The sequence below is a fragment of the Ammospiza nelsoni genome, chromosome 2 (genome assembly GCF_027579445.1).
Source record: "Ammospiza nelsoni isolate bAmmNel1 chromosome 2, bAmmNel1.pri, whole genome shotgun sequence".
NCBI lineage: Eukaryota > Metazoa > Chordata > Aves > Passeriformes > Passerellidae > Ammospiza > Ammospiza nelsoni.
Genome location: NC_080634.1, coordinates 87,632,379 through 87,646,862, shown reverse-complemented (window position 1 = coordinate 87,646,862; position 14,484 = coordinate 87,632,379). Strand labels below are relative to the sequence as shown.

General features: G+C 37.7%; 1 protein-coding gene across 1 annotated transcript in view; it reads right to left on the bottom strand.

Moving 5' to 3' along the window:
• The window catches only part of GABRB3 (gamma-aminobutyric acid type A receptor subunit beta3), a 115,537-nt gene that overhangs the window by 20,665 nt on the left and 80,388 nt on the right, over positions 1-14,484 (bottom strand). The window contains exons 4-6 of the mRNA XM_059466830.1: positions 9,957-10,039; positions 8,767-8,904; positions 793-945 (exon numbers count right to left, since the gene is read on the bottom strand). Of these exons, the coding sequence (XP_059322813.1) occupies positions 793-945; positions 8,767-8,904; positions 9,957-10,039 (374 nt within the window). The remainder of the gene's footprint in view (positions 1-792; positions 946-8,766; positions 8,905-9,956; positions 10,040-14,484) is intronic.

Sequence of the window (14,484 nt, the reverse complement as noted above, 5' to 3'; positions counted from 1 at the left end):
CTTGGCAATCAATACCCCAAGTCCTCCTCCTCAGGGCTGTTTCTCAACCCATTCTCTACCCAGCCTGCACTTGAGCTTGGGATTGCCTGACTCACATACAGGATCTTGCACTTGGCCTTGTTGAACTTCATGGGATTCATGCAGGTTCACCTCTCAAGCTTGTCAAGGTCTTTCTGGATGTCATCCCTTCCCTCCAACGTGTCAACTTCACAATTTTCTAGTGACTTTCCCTTATTTAAAGGATACCTTGATCTGAAAAGTCCTTGGGCAGGAATCGCATACCTGTGCCAAATCCATGCTTTTCTGTCATGAGGTAAATGACACTTTAAGCTGTCATAAACACGCACTTAACACGCCATGTACTCTGAGGGGTAGGTGGCACGGCATGGTCCATAGCTGATGTGCCCCTGTATGCTCTTTCTGCCAGTGTCAGTTAAAGCACCCAGGACCTCAGGAGGAGGCTTGGAGCCACATCTGTCCTCCCACACTGAGCTGGACTAAAGCCTATGCTCAAGTATGACTGTGGAGCTGGTCTCCTAGATGAAATTACAACAGCATTAACTTGATGAGAACAAGTCCGGGACCTGTATGAGCAGCTCATGTCAGAGATTTAATGGTTACACTCTTGCATGAAGGGGGAAACATCACTTTTGAGGCAATGCTGGATGACACGATTTTGACGCAAATTATTTTGGAATTTCAAAACACTGACATCATGTCGTAGTTTTTAACAACCTCTGAAGGCTACATTAAATCTGACATTTTAATGTCCCACTCATTTTTAGCACATACCAAGGGCAACTCTTGCTGCTGATGCATCATAATTGATCCAGAATGACACCCATGATAAAATGGTAATCAGTATGGAGGGCATATAGGTTTGAAGAATAAAGTAGCCAATATTTCTCTTCAACCTGAAGCTCAGTGAAAGTCTTGGATAGGCACCTGAGAAAAGAGAGAGGAAAACAGTGTTATTTATACTGAAGGAAAGACACTTGTAGATAGCTGCCTTCAGTTTCTACACATTTTGTGGGGTAGTATGACATCTGCAGAACAGTAGGGATGACACCATCACTGTATTACTCATCTGTATTAAAAGAAACATTGCAGTAAATACAATGATAGCCAAGTAATTTGTATATGGGAAGAAAAAGAGAGACAGTGAATTACTTTAGACTATTGAACAGATAGGTGAGCACCACTTAGTTTTTACAAACAATTGTTTAGGTGTCCAAGTAAAATGCTTATCCAAGTACACAGTTTTCTGTACAGATTTTATATTGAGAGAATAAGTAATGCGCACAATTTTTTCCTTTACAACGAGGAGTTGTGCAAGAGATGAAACTTCTTAATTACATCTGAACTATGAGAAACATGCAGCCTGTGGTGTCAAAAATAAATTGTAATGAATTCCACTACAGGAAAAGCCTTCAGACTAGATCCTCTAACGTCAATTATAACCAGACCAAATTTTTCTTCCAAACATACTTTAAACAAAAAAAATTTGAATTTTGTTTGCATATGTATAGTTCATGAACAGTTACAAACAGAAAAAATTAGGAATGGAAAGAATTAATAACCTCAATACCAACTTAATTTCATATTGGTGCTAATCTTACTGAATACATTTGAGACATATATATATATATAGATATATATATATTCAGATGAATATATTTAGAAATCTCAAACTGTTAAAAATAATTGTGACTTTTTTCACCAACTGCAAAGATGATTAAATCTGAGTACAGCTGTATAAGAAAAAGGTAGTCATTCACACATTAGCTCCATGATTTCAGTGTTCACACTACAAGCACTAGATATACTTCTAACAGCTCATCTAAAAGATTTAGTTAGTCAACATCCTAAAAAAAATTTCAGCACATACCAAGAGCCCAACCAGATATTAGAACACTTCCCACCCATTCTAGTGCAAATATGTAAAAACTATGAAAGATTCTGTTTAGAGAAAAAATGAAAAATTAAAAGCTTCCCTTAAAATTATATTCATGTATTTGCATATGAACTTAAGGAACTATATTTGCCCATATAGACATGAATGATGGATTTCCTAAGAAAGAAAGGGAAAGAAGCAAGGGAACACTGCAGATTTCTCTCCATCACATTCCTGATAGTTTGTTACACTTGGAGTCATACAACAGAAAAATGCCACACCATTTCCAGGCAGCAGGAGCATCAAGGTAATATCAAACTTGTGCAAATATCCTTAACTGTTGTATCAAACAATCTCAGAACAACTATCATGAGGAAAAGAAACCTCTGGTACGTGTATCTGGTTTCCGTGATTGCTTCAATCAGTAGCATTTTTTTTCAGAATGAAATGCTTTTTAGTTTCACCAATAGCAGTATATTGGTGGAATCAGAAGGATGTATTTCAGCCTGATTAGACCAAGGTTTTCTGCTGTCTGGAGCAGTCGACACAATTTTCAGCAAGCAAACATCTATACTGCAGCTTGCTTAACATCTTCATTTTCAGAGAAACAATGTTTCATTTCAAAAGACAAGTTTTCTCATTGAAACCAGCCCTGCTTTTTTTTTTTTTTTTTTTTTTTTTTTTTTTTTTTTTTTCAAAGCTTAACATTTTCATTTGGATTCTTATGAAAATCTTTCTGTGGCCTTGTGTCTGCAGATTATATAAATAAAACAGGAGACCATAATGAAATATATAAACTGTGCTGTCATGATATACATTAAAAATGCAGCAGACCTGATCACCCTTCTGGAATAAGAGTAGAGCATCAGACAGAAATCTTTATAAAGCTCTGCTGAGAAAAATTATTTCATATAATGCACTACCCACTCAAAGGGATTCTCTATAAATGTGTATAAAACTTTTCAAAAGCCCTGTCCAGGTCTGAATATCTGTGGAATATTATTGACAAAGGTGACAACTGAAATACTGATTCTTTGAATAAATAGCATGAAGGATTAATTCAAGAAAGTTCAGTAGAACTGAATCACTGAATCAAAGTCCATTTTTGGTTTGCTCCAGAGCCAAGGACCCTGAATGCACTAGGGAAATTCAGAGAAAGAAGAGAGAACTTCACCTTTGATAAAGCACAGAAAATGGTGTGGGTGAAAGAGGTGTGTATCAACAGGGGAGGGAATAATGTGTCACATATGTTAGTAATGTTCAGTAATGAAATCCCAAACCATATAACAGAGTGAGCTTTAGACATTTATCTTGAATGCTTCACCTGTGACCATGAACCATTACCTTAGCACCATTTCTGTCTAATTAGGTAAGGTAATTACTGAAACTAGTGAGATGTGGCCTTAAAGGGGGACTCCCCAGAGAGCTGACCTCAAGGCCAGAGACACCAACCTAAATATGCTCAAAGCAACAGGTTTTTGTTCTGAAATTAGAATCCCAAGAACCATGTCTAGAGCCAGGGCTGTCAGTGCCTTCTGTCTTCCTGCTCTAGAGTTGGAGTTGACTGCAACAGAGATTCACTTGCTAATCTGATGGTGCCCTGATCCTTTTGAGATGCCCTGTGACATCTCTCAGACACCAGCACACAGCTGATGGATATGATTTACCCCCCTACATCCTTTTGATCAGCACGTGGATAACATGAAGGCTGCTGTGTGCCCCCTCAAACAGCAGTTCCTTAAGCAACTCCCTTGAGCTGCTTACACATGAGCTTGGTTGTGCTTACACATAAGCTCCAGTTCATCCAGTCAATCTAGCAAATGAAACCTAGAGAATTATCCACCACCTCCTAAAATGGACTCCTGTAGATGTTCTGAATTTGTTTCCAGACTCCACCAACTGCATGGACTCTATTCTGACCAACTCAGACACCTAGTTCAAATGTAGACATTGAAATTATAGTCACCACAAATCAGAACAAGATGAATCCAGACCCTGCAAGTCTCAGGGTAGATTTTGATGGTGTGAGGCTGCTGGGCAATATAAACAAAAGTCTTGCTGGCATTACAGCTGCTTACTGCAGTTGACACGTATAGTAGAGTATAGACTTTGTTAGGGTCAGGTTGAAATTGAAGCATGAACGGGTAGTCTCATTTTTTATCATACTACATAGCCAGGGTTCTCCTTTAGGTACCTCTCCCTGAGACTGTGAGAGTTTATATTACTTTCAACTGAATTGCTCTTATGTCTTCAAAAACTATCTATTGACCCTGCATCCAGCCTGCCATCTCTGCTGCAGTATCTCACCTCCAGCAAACAGGCCACAGGAGTCTATTGAAAGTAGGACCCCTCCTTATTTCCTGTAGTTAATTCTCCCTCTTTGTCTGAATGGCTAAAGCTCTGTGAAAAGGATGGATCCTAACCTTCATGGAGCAAGGACTGTAAGTCAGATCTTTATTTATCTAGAGCGATCCTTTCTGTGGATTACTTATTTAATATAAGTTGACTTCTGGGTAAGCTCAACAATTACACTGTTACTTGTCTGATTATGATTGCATAATGATTTGTCAATTAAGGCTCAGTACATTTAGAGATTAATTGCCAGGAAATTCTAGTTGTTAAGTTTCCATAAAAAACTTCTTTTTTTTTTTCTTTTAACCTTGTTTTGCCTTGTTATCCTTCATCTCATATAACAGGTTGATGTATATGGGCTGATTTAAATACTACAGGAATAACAGAATTTTTCCAGAAGTATTTCAGTCTAACAGTATTGGGAATGAAAGTATGAAAAAAAATACTTAATCAATACTTGAGCCCCAAATGTTCCTTTTTCACAGTTTTGGGCACCTGATAAAAAGAGATTACTTGTTTCTGTTCCAATTTCATTAAAAGCTAGCAAGCTGAAATATCTGGCTTCAAGGCTAAATTAGTCTCTTGCTGTTTTATCCAAGTATGAAACAAGATAACAGAGTTGGTCAGTTACAGAATTTTTCTTTTAACATGTTCTTCTGGGAAGGTTCTTTGGCTAATTGGAAATGTACTTTACATACTGATCTTTCAGAATACAGTAAATATTTCATTTTCAAATCTTTTAAGACTATCCTCTTCTTACCAACAGGTTGCTAATATGGCTTTGGCTGCTTGAAGCTTTTAGGTGGTGTTTTACATATCCCCATTCCTGTTCACTACATTTCAGGTGTTTGAATGCAGGTATTTGCTCATGCGTGGAGCATGAGCTGTTAGTGGAAACCACAGAGATCTAGACCTAGAGCCAGCTGATTCTAAGGGTGTGATTTAACTCTCTATACTGAGGTGTCTAAAGCCATTTGAGATGTGATAGGCTAAAGAAGAGCAGAACAGAACACTTCTTAAGCAATCAACACTGAAGCAGTAGATGATGAACTGAAAACACAAAGTTGTAAGATTAGCAGCCTAACTGCTAACCAGGATCTTATACAGCAGCTCAAGAAGCAGCAGATTGTTATGTTTAGGCAACTGAAGAGTGTCTTAAAATATTCATTTGAGAAAACAGAGGTGTTCAAGAGCTGAATAGCTCTTCAGGCTTCACTGACAGCACTGACTGGATAGCATTTGACTGTGGGCTTCATTCAGTTACCGACATGTGTGCATCCAGTGCCATTTAAATATCTTATGGTATCCAGTATGGCCTTCAGCTGGTGTGAAAAGGACAGTCAAACCAGGTATTTCTTCTTCATAGCAATTCAAAAATCATTAATAAAGGGAACAGACTATTCTACATGGCTTTGCAGGTACTTTCTAGACACCTGATGGTTTTATTCAATTTCCAATCAAGTGTTCTCTTTTTTTTTTTTAAACTACATGACCATACTTGTTTGTCCATTAATCTCAGGTATGCCATTTGCTAGATTTTCACTCACACTTACTTATTTTCCATAAACCCTTTTCTATTGCTCCATTACTCTTCAAGAGTGCTACCCTTGACCAAAAATACAAAGCTTAAGCATTAACAAAGTAAATCAGACTTCTTTTTATGATGAGATTTGTGGTTTTGTTTGTTTCTTTTCTTTTTCTCCCAAAAAAGATCTTATTGGCTCATGTTCAGTTTGACATCAACAACCCCTATATTTCTACACACAGAACCCTGGCATAACCTGGCATTCTCTATCCTTAATTTGGATAGGAATAACTAGTTGCACAGATGCTGTATTTTGAACTTGCCCATACTGAATTTTATACTTTTTTCAGATACATTTTTTTGCTACTTTGGCAACATAAATTTTAACTTCCATTCTATACTTCAACAGTATGCAGTTCCTCCAGCATTCTTGCAGTTCCACCCAGATTTCTGCCATTATTGATGGGGGTTTTCCCAAGCTTATGATTGCTTCTCAGTAGTAACTATGGGAACAGATTTTTTCCCTTTGCCTAAGTTACACAAGATTATACAGCACAGTTTCTCTTGAAGGATAGGAGAAAAAACTAATCCAAAAGCTGTTTATGGCATGACTCTGAAGTCTTCTTTTAGTTTTATTCAATCAAAGCACACTAGGACTGAAATCTCTGAAATGTTCCCTGAGATATTGCACTCAAAGAACTAATATCTCCCCCTGAGACTTCAATAACCTCAAAGCCAAAAACATGCCTAATTTACTTTCCAAAAAAATGTAGCAACTGGCCCTAATTACCAGGACTGCAAAAAAAACCCTTGAGAGGAAACTTGAAAAGTGTCTGCTGACTTTATGTATCCGAGCTGCTGGCATGCTTTAGATTTAGATTTAAACATGGTTTTGAGAAACAAATGTGATGCTTCCCTGCATGGAAATACTTGTCATAAAATGTCATCATTAATCAAGCATTTTTATAATGTCCTGTATCAAAGCAATAGTAAATTCAGTATTGTGTCTTTAACAGTGAAAAAAATTAAATGTTTCAGAAAACAGCACAAGAAACATGCTGTTCTCTGTGAGTCCCTAATGCCAAGCTGTCTTAAACCCTGAAGCATGAGACTTTTTTATTCCTTTCACTAGTATTTTTAAGAAAGAACCATTAATATTCTGAACATTTGGTCAGTCACAGAAATATGTACTCCTAGTTTTTTTAGACTCTCTCTTGTATTTGTCACATATCTCTTTGAATTTCTCCTTTTCCTGATTTTTTACAAATCTCTCATCTCTACATTACTAAGTCATGCATTTAGTGAAATATTTCATACTGAATTAAAAGGTGGCCTTGGACTGTCATAAAATCACTCCAAAAATAAGTTCTCTCTATTCTCATTGTTGTCTAAACCAGCCTTCCTACAAAAGAATATCCAGTCCTGTAGAGGGGTAGGTGAGCCCTGGCTGCCAAAGGTGACAGTAGCTGCAGGACAGAAGGATATAGGATTAGAGCAACTGATTCTCTATATAAAAAAATCTTCCATTCACAATGGTAAACGAGAACAGCAGCAGCTGGCAAACCCCCTCATACTAATTTCAATCCCAGCAATATTTACATTTTGTTCTGAAATACAACTTGTGTTTCTGTGTACTTTGAAACAGATGCTGTGTCCAAAGAGTGGGTGAAGTGATGCTTACAAACATGATTCAGCTGTGCTTCATTTGTTCTGGTGTGCTGAGACAGATGGAACAGCACACTCCTGTGGTCTGAACAGCACTGAAAATCTGAAGGCCCCAGTAATGAACAAAGTAATGGCCCCACATGGGCTGATGGCTTTCTGTGTTGGTTTGGTTTTGTCAGACATATTCCTATTTTGGTGTCTAACACCAAATATGTAAATCAACCTTGCATTTTGTAATCTAAAGACATTCAGTACTGTGAGTTGCTACTAACTTTTATTCTATCTTCAAGGAAACAAGCAGGGATTTAAATTTAATTCTTTAACAATGACTACAAATGCACTGAATGGCTATCTATAAAGTACTGCATATCTATCAGTGCAAATCAAGAGACAAAAGACATTACATTCACTATATAACAACAAAACAAACAGGCACTGAAAAGTTGCAGGGAGGAGTTTAGAAAATTGGTGGCTTTTTGACCTAGCATGTCAAAACACATTTATGAATGATCAGTTACTCTGTAGGTTACATTTAAACTCATGATTCAGAGGTGAATGACTTAATAGTTATTTAGATCATAGGTATTTAGGTGTCTAGTTTAGTTTCACACACATACACAAAAAAATAAAAATAAACAAGAAGGCAAATAATCTCAAAATGGTTTGAACTGGAAGGGATCTTAAAGACTACATAGTTACAATCCCACTGCCCAGTGCTAGGGACACTTTTGACTAGACCAGGCTACTCTAAGCCCCATCCAGCCTGGCCTTCAACACTTCCAGGGATGAAGCATCTACAACTTCTCTAGGCAACCTACTGCCTCACCGCTGCTAAGGTAAATAATTTCTCCCTATATCTAATATATCTAATTTCTTCCTATATCTAAATATACCCTCTTTCAGTATGAAGTCATTTGCCCTTGTGCTATCACTACATGTTCTTGTAAAAAGTCCCTCCCTACCTCTCTTGTTGGCCCTATGAAATGCTGGAAGGCTGCTAGAATGTTCTCCTCTCCAGGCTTTTCCCCAACTCTCTCAGCCTGTTTTCATTGGAGAGGGGCTACAGCCCCTGATCATCTTTGTGACCCTCCTCAGGACTTGTTCCAACAGGTCCATGTCCTTCCCGTGTTGGAGGCCCCAGAGCTGAATGCAGTACGGAATGCAAGTCTGGAATTTTCATGGACTCCCAGGCTTTGTCAAGTAACTTTATCCAAACATGCAACAAAGGCACCATATTGTGACTGGTAAGAATAGTCAATTATTATTAATAAAACAGTGATTTTCATGCACAAGAAAATGAAACAGTAAATGTGCAAATGGCCATACTCACCTGTGGCAAAGACAACATTCTTTGACACCAGTCTGTATTCCACGATAGAGAACTGAGGAAGTTCAATCCTCTCCACGCCAGTGACTGCATTGTCTCCACCTCTCCAGTAGAACTCTATGTCATCAGTTGTGTAGCCATCTGCAGGCAAAGCAAGAGAGTCAGAAATAACAGCAGACCCAAACATAGCTTCAAACATGCAGCTTGTCATTTGTGACAACAAAAAGAATTGGTACAGCTGGAGAGCTGTATGGTATTTTGCCTGTGGGAAGGTCTCCCAAATTGCTACACCATTGCAGTCTGCCTGGGAATTTTAGGCAAAATACTCAGCTTTCTTTTTATTTTACCTTTTTTTTTATCACTCATGCATTATTCACTAATGGTCACAGTGAGAAGAAAACACTATCCAAAATTTAGGATATCAAATGCATTTAGCACTGAAACTAAATGTATATTTACACTGATAATCACCAGAAGAAGGTTGATTATTCAGTGAACACAGAGAAACATAACTGGGGCAGACCTTTTCCACTCACAGTGAACTGTGAGTTGCATCATTTCCACTAGCTTCCACTAGTGGAGCACTACAGCTGAATATGGAATATATATTGGTGTTTTCTGTATATGGCCCACATTTTCCAGCCAGTAGCAGAAATGGACCAGGTACTTCTAAAGAGCAAATGTACATCTGAATATTGCAATCCTAGGACATGACTAGGTGAAAAAGAGAATGCTGTTCTTTTTGTACACAATTTCAAATCATAAATGGGGTCAGTCTGAAATCTCATGATAGGTCCTGCACCAAGATGACCCATACTTAATAAAGTGTACTGAAACAAAAGTGTATCACAGTGTTTGCTCTCTTGAAAATAAATCTGATAAAAATACAAATATTCATCTCTTGTGTTGAAGGTAAGCATCCAGTCACTACCTCTGCCAAGTCAGGCAGGAATACTAAATGACTTCATTCTGCCCTCACCTCATTTTTCTAGGATGTATTCATCTATCTAGGAAGGAGTCATATCTTTTAATTATTCACATAAACAGACAAACAAAAAATCCAAATGGTGATAATTACATGATTCAAATAGTGTTCATAGACACACGAGTAAATATTAAACAGTCCTATAAAACAACCAAAAAACCCAACTCTATCCAAATTAGATTTCATATGCATTTTCTTAGGTACGTACAGCTTTCTATTTCCAGAGTACAGTTTTGTTCATCTAATGGGTATCTTCTCAAGTCCATCATACATGCTGCAGTGGTTGTGATTCTGAAATACAAGCATCAAACAGTTTTACCATACAGCCAGTAATCCAGGTTTTGGGTGATGGGGTTATCTACCAAAGTGAAGACCCTCTGAAGAATAGCTTACAATAACTGAGAATCTGGTCCATATTTTTACATTGAGCAGCAATTATACTGACTTTCAGTGGAACAACTGGCTGTGAATTACCCTTATGCAACCAGCCCCCTTGGGTTTCAATGGACCTATCCTCATATGCAAATATTACGTGAACATTTGCTGAGATTAAAAGATACAACTTTATAACAGAAACCATGAAGTGAAAATAGTCTGCTACAAATATCAAAATGATTGCAGCTGCATGAATAACTGATTTCTTGGTTTTGTGGCAAGTCTAGAAAAAAACCCCTGAAATGTTGAAAAAAAGTTTTAAGTCCAGCAAAATGCTTTGTTTTAAATCTTACTTCTCTGGTTTTCAAATGGAAAGAGGATTTTGTTGTGAAGCTCCATATTGTATTTTAGGTTTTCTTCTCAAATACCAAAACACTTTCACTTCTCTGTCTATTTAACCATTTAGCACCCTAAGGATGGTTTTGCAAAACATTTCACTACTGATGAATCAGCTTTATTTATCAACCTCTTGTAGATCAGGAGAGTCAACAACAAACATGTGCAACCAGAACAACTGTCTTAACAGCTTCACACAGCACTGCCACTTCATTTTGTAATTAATGGATTTATATATTTGTTCTAACTTTAGACACATAAAACCATATGTTCATAATTAATCTGCAGCGTATTCTGATGTTTTTGTGAATCACAGCCTTCACCAAGGGTATGTACATTATTATGCATCATTGTTTTTATAATGGCTTCGTATAAATTATCTTCTGACTCTGACTAGCTCCATTCCTTACTGATCCTTTTTTGATATAAACAAGACATGGAGGTTGCACAGTTTGTTCTTAAACAAATAATATTCTAGTGATAATTTAGGCTAATAAATACAAGATGGAAAAATTCCTTAAATGTACCTCTAAAAGCTAGAACCCTCAATGTAATGTTTTTTTCATGGGTTTTCTCTGAAGTTCTTTCTTCTACCCATTAACCTTCTCAAATTACAGTCTTCTAATCTAGTAAACTATTTTAATATTCCAGGGCAATGTTTCAAGAGAAAAAAGTAGTAGGTGCCTTTCTTCACATCTTTCACAGTAAAAAAACCCCAAAACCCTATGTTGTTATTATGAATGTTCTATCCAATCTCAAGAAAAGGAAGGAAAGAATGGTTATGCTTAGTATATAGGATCATTTTAGATTAATAACTACATAATATTTGAAGAAAGAGATTAAGACCATTATTGCTCTCTCATGAGACAACAGAGACCACCCTTCACTGACTGAGAAGGCTCTTTTGCAAGAAAGTATTGTCATTTCTTTGCACAGGGAGAGACAATTGTATGAGAACAAAGGCAATGAAAGAGGAAGGAGAGGAAAAAGCTCAAGGATCTGTTACTCAGCACATCTTCTAACTTGTGTTCCTACCAGCTGCCAGTGAGAAAGGCACACACCTGATCTTTGTGCTTTCCAGCCTTACCTACAACATGGTCATGTGTTTGTCACCACTGGTTCCTCTGACTGTCCTCTGAATAGTCTTATGCTAGTCCCACAGGATTTCAGGTCCTAAGTATTGTATCAGAAGAGGATACTTAGGTCAGCCTTCCTCCAAGCTGCATCTGGGAATTGCTCTGGTTCCTCTGGTAACACAAATTCCAGTGGGCTGGAGCTGTGTACAAACAGCAGTTCCTCAGTTGCTCTGCAGTTTAGGGAAATGTCTTTCTCTGCAACCGGAGAACCAGGCAATCTGCAAATGCCTTTCTGGAACTTCAGCCAGGGTGGTAAAGATGCAGAGCTATTAACTATGGAGGTGATTAATCATCTGGGTTGTTTAACTTGGAGAAGAGAAGGTTCCAGGGGGATCTCATAGCAGCTTTTCAGTACCAAAAGATAGACTACAAGAAAGATGGACTAGGACTTTTTAGAAGGATATGTAGTGGTAGGACAAGGAGTAATGGCTTTACACTGAAAGGTGGTAGATTTAGATCAGATTTTAGGATGAAATTTTGACTTTGAGGGTGGTGAAGCACTGGAACAAGTTGCCTGGAGAAGTTCTGGATTCTCCATCCCTATAAGTGTTGAAGCCTGCACAGGGCTTTGAGCAACCTGATCTAATCAAAGATGTCCCTGCCCATGGCAGGATGATTTTAAGGTCCTTCCCAAGCCAAAGCTTTCTATGATTCTTTGAATGCCTCCTCAATATGATTACTAAGAGCAGCTCTAGCTAAGCATATGAAACAAGGATTAACATACAGTCTTAGAGGAGAAAACTTATTCTTAAATCTGTGATTATTGATAAGCAAGCCATGATGCCCTTAACAAAGCCATACTGATTGTGCAATGAAAGGATCTTGCTCCTGAGTCAAATAATAACTGTGTTCAAAGCAAAACAAGTAGGAATGCTTGGAAATTGTTGGTATGAAGGTTCTCTCCCATGCTTTAGAAGATTCGCCTACACTAACCTGGGTCTCATGTGGGATCCTGCAGCAGAATCCACATGAGCTAAGTTGATACAAAAGAGAATGCGCTAGTGGAGTCTTAACTATTATGTTGCATAACTAGCTATAAATGCCAGCCTTACAGAACACAAATTATTAATTTTACAATATTGTAAAAAATTATACAGCTGTCAAATTTATATTCAACTTAATAATGGTGTTATGGCTTTTAAGGAATGTATTTTTATTTTGGTCTGTTCACATACTCTAGGGGTTAGCATCACAAGTTCCAGAAGCAGAAACTGCACATTCTTGCTCAAGAAAATTTTTTACACTACAGAAAAAAGAACTAGAAAAGAAGATACAGCCACAAATAGACAGAAACAAATTTACCTCATTTTTTCAAAGTAAGTTTAGTACTCAGAGGTCCCTCCTGAATGAACATTCAAGCAATAAAATTTAACTTGCACAAATGCACACCAAAAGCAAATATGAATGGCTCAGGCTTGTGCATGCTCCCAGGAAAAGCAGGTTTTTTATGGGAGAGGATGGTGCCTGACACAAGACAACAAGGTTTCAAGAACTCATCATCATGGCAGTGACAGAGGAATGATTACGAGCCAGACAAAGATGAAGCGGGACACAGAGACAGGCACACATACAAATTGGGTCAAAGAAACACACAAAGGAAATGTTTTTAATTTTTTATAATTTCATACTCTGGCTTTCTTTCCTCTGAATATAGATTCTCTTATCCTTTTCTGGGCTCAGATTATACTGCTATGTTGTATAGGAACCCCATCTGTGATGGGCTGTGAGGTGCTGCCTATATAACCAAGAGAAGGATATTTTATGTCCCCAAAACTTTTACAGTATGAATCAGTCTAGGCAATTTAGATACTTCATATGTGACTAGGTCACAGTCCTGTTTACTTTCTTGATACAGAAATACATTCATCCAAAAAGAATAGAAGTAAGCGCGGTTGCCTTGTCTTACTGATCACAACTAACTTCTTCACCCTGCAAACATCTATAACGTTTCAAATATAGGTAATAATTATGTGAGTCCTTTTGGATAAAATACATATATTCCTCAGCTCCATTTACTTTTAATGGCTAACATTTTACTGCCTAAAGACAAGAGGTTTATGCATGAGAAACACACAAGCAGTCAAACTCTATTTTTGATCCCCAGACTATAAAATAGTTACTTCCTCCATAGTCTCTTAAGGAAAAAAACCCAACTGTTTCATCATTTTCCTTGTAGATTGTTCTGGAGAAGATAGAACAAATTCAGTGTGTTGGCCAAAGAAAAAAATTCCCCAGAAATGGGCTGAACTTCAAAAAGCTACTGCTCCATTCCCCCACTATCACAGACTTCTGCTGCAGTAGCAAAGTGCTTTCTCTAAAGCAGAGAGGAACCTTGGACGACTGAAGGTCAAGTCCTTCAAAAGTGTGATAAATCCTACATTGTTCAGAAGAGAACATACATCCAGGGTGGCCTTGGGATCACTTTCAATTGTATTTGTGTTGAGGAACTGCTTTGTTCTGTGGATGTCCTGTAATTGGTTGCAACCCTCCAAAATTTCACCTATTATTGTGAGTGACCCTGTGCTTTGTGGAACATAAAACTCCAAGTTTTGGCCTCAACCCACATTGCTCCTGGACTGCAGCTTGAGCTCAATGCCATGGGGATGCTCTGAAGCCATAAAAGAGGAAGTAGGGTAGTGATGGAACAACACAAAGCACAGGTCTTTAAATCAGCAGAGATAAGGCTCAGATATTTTCTTCCTTTTGATCACAGTGTCTATATTTTGACATGATTTAATGTAAGACAGTAATTCTTCACTATGTAACTTAGCTGCTTCATATCATGGATATCTCACCCTGGATATTACATGTTTCCAGAGAAAAGGAAAG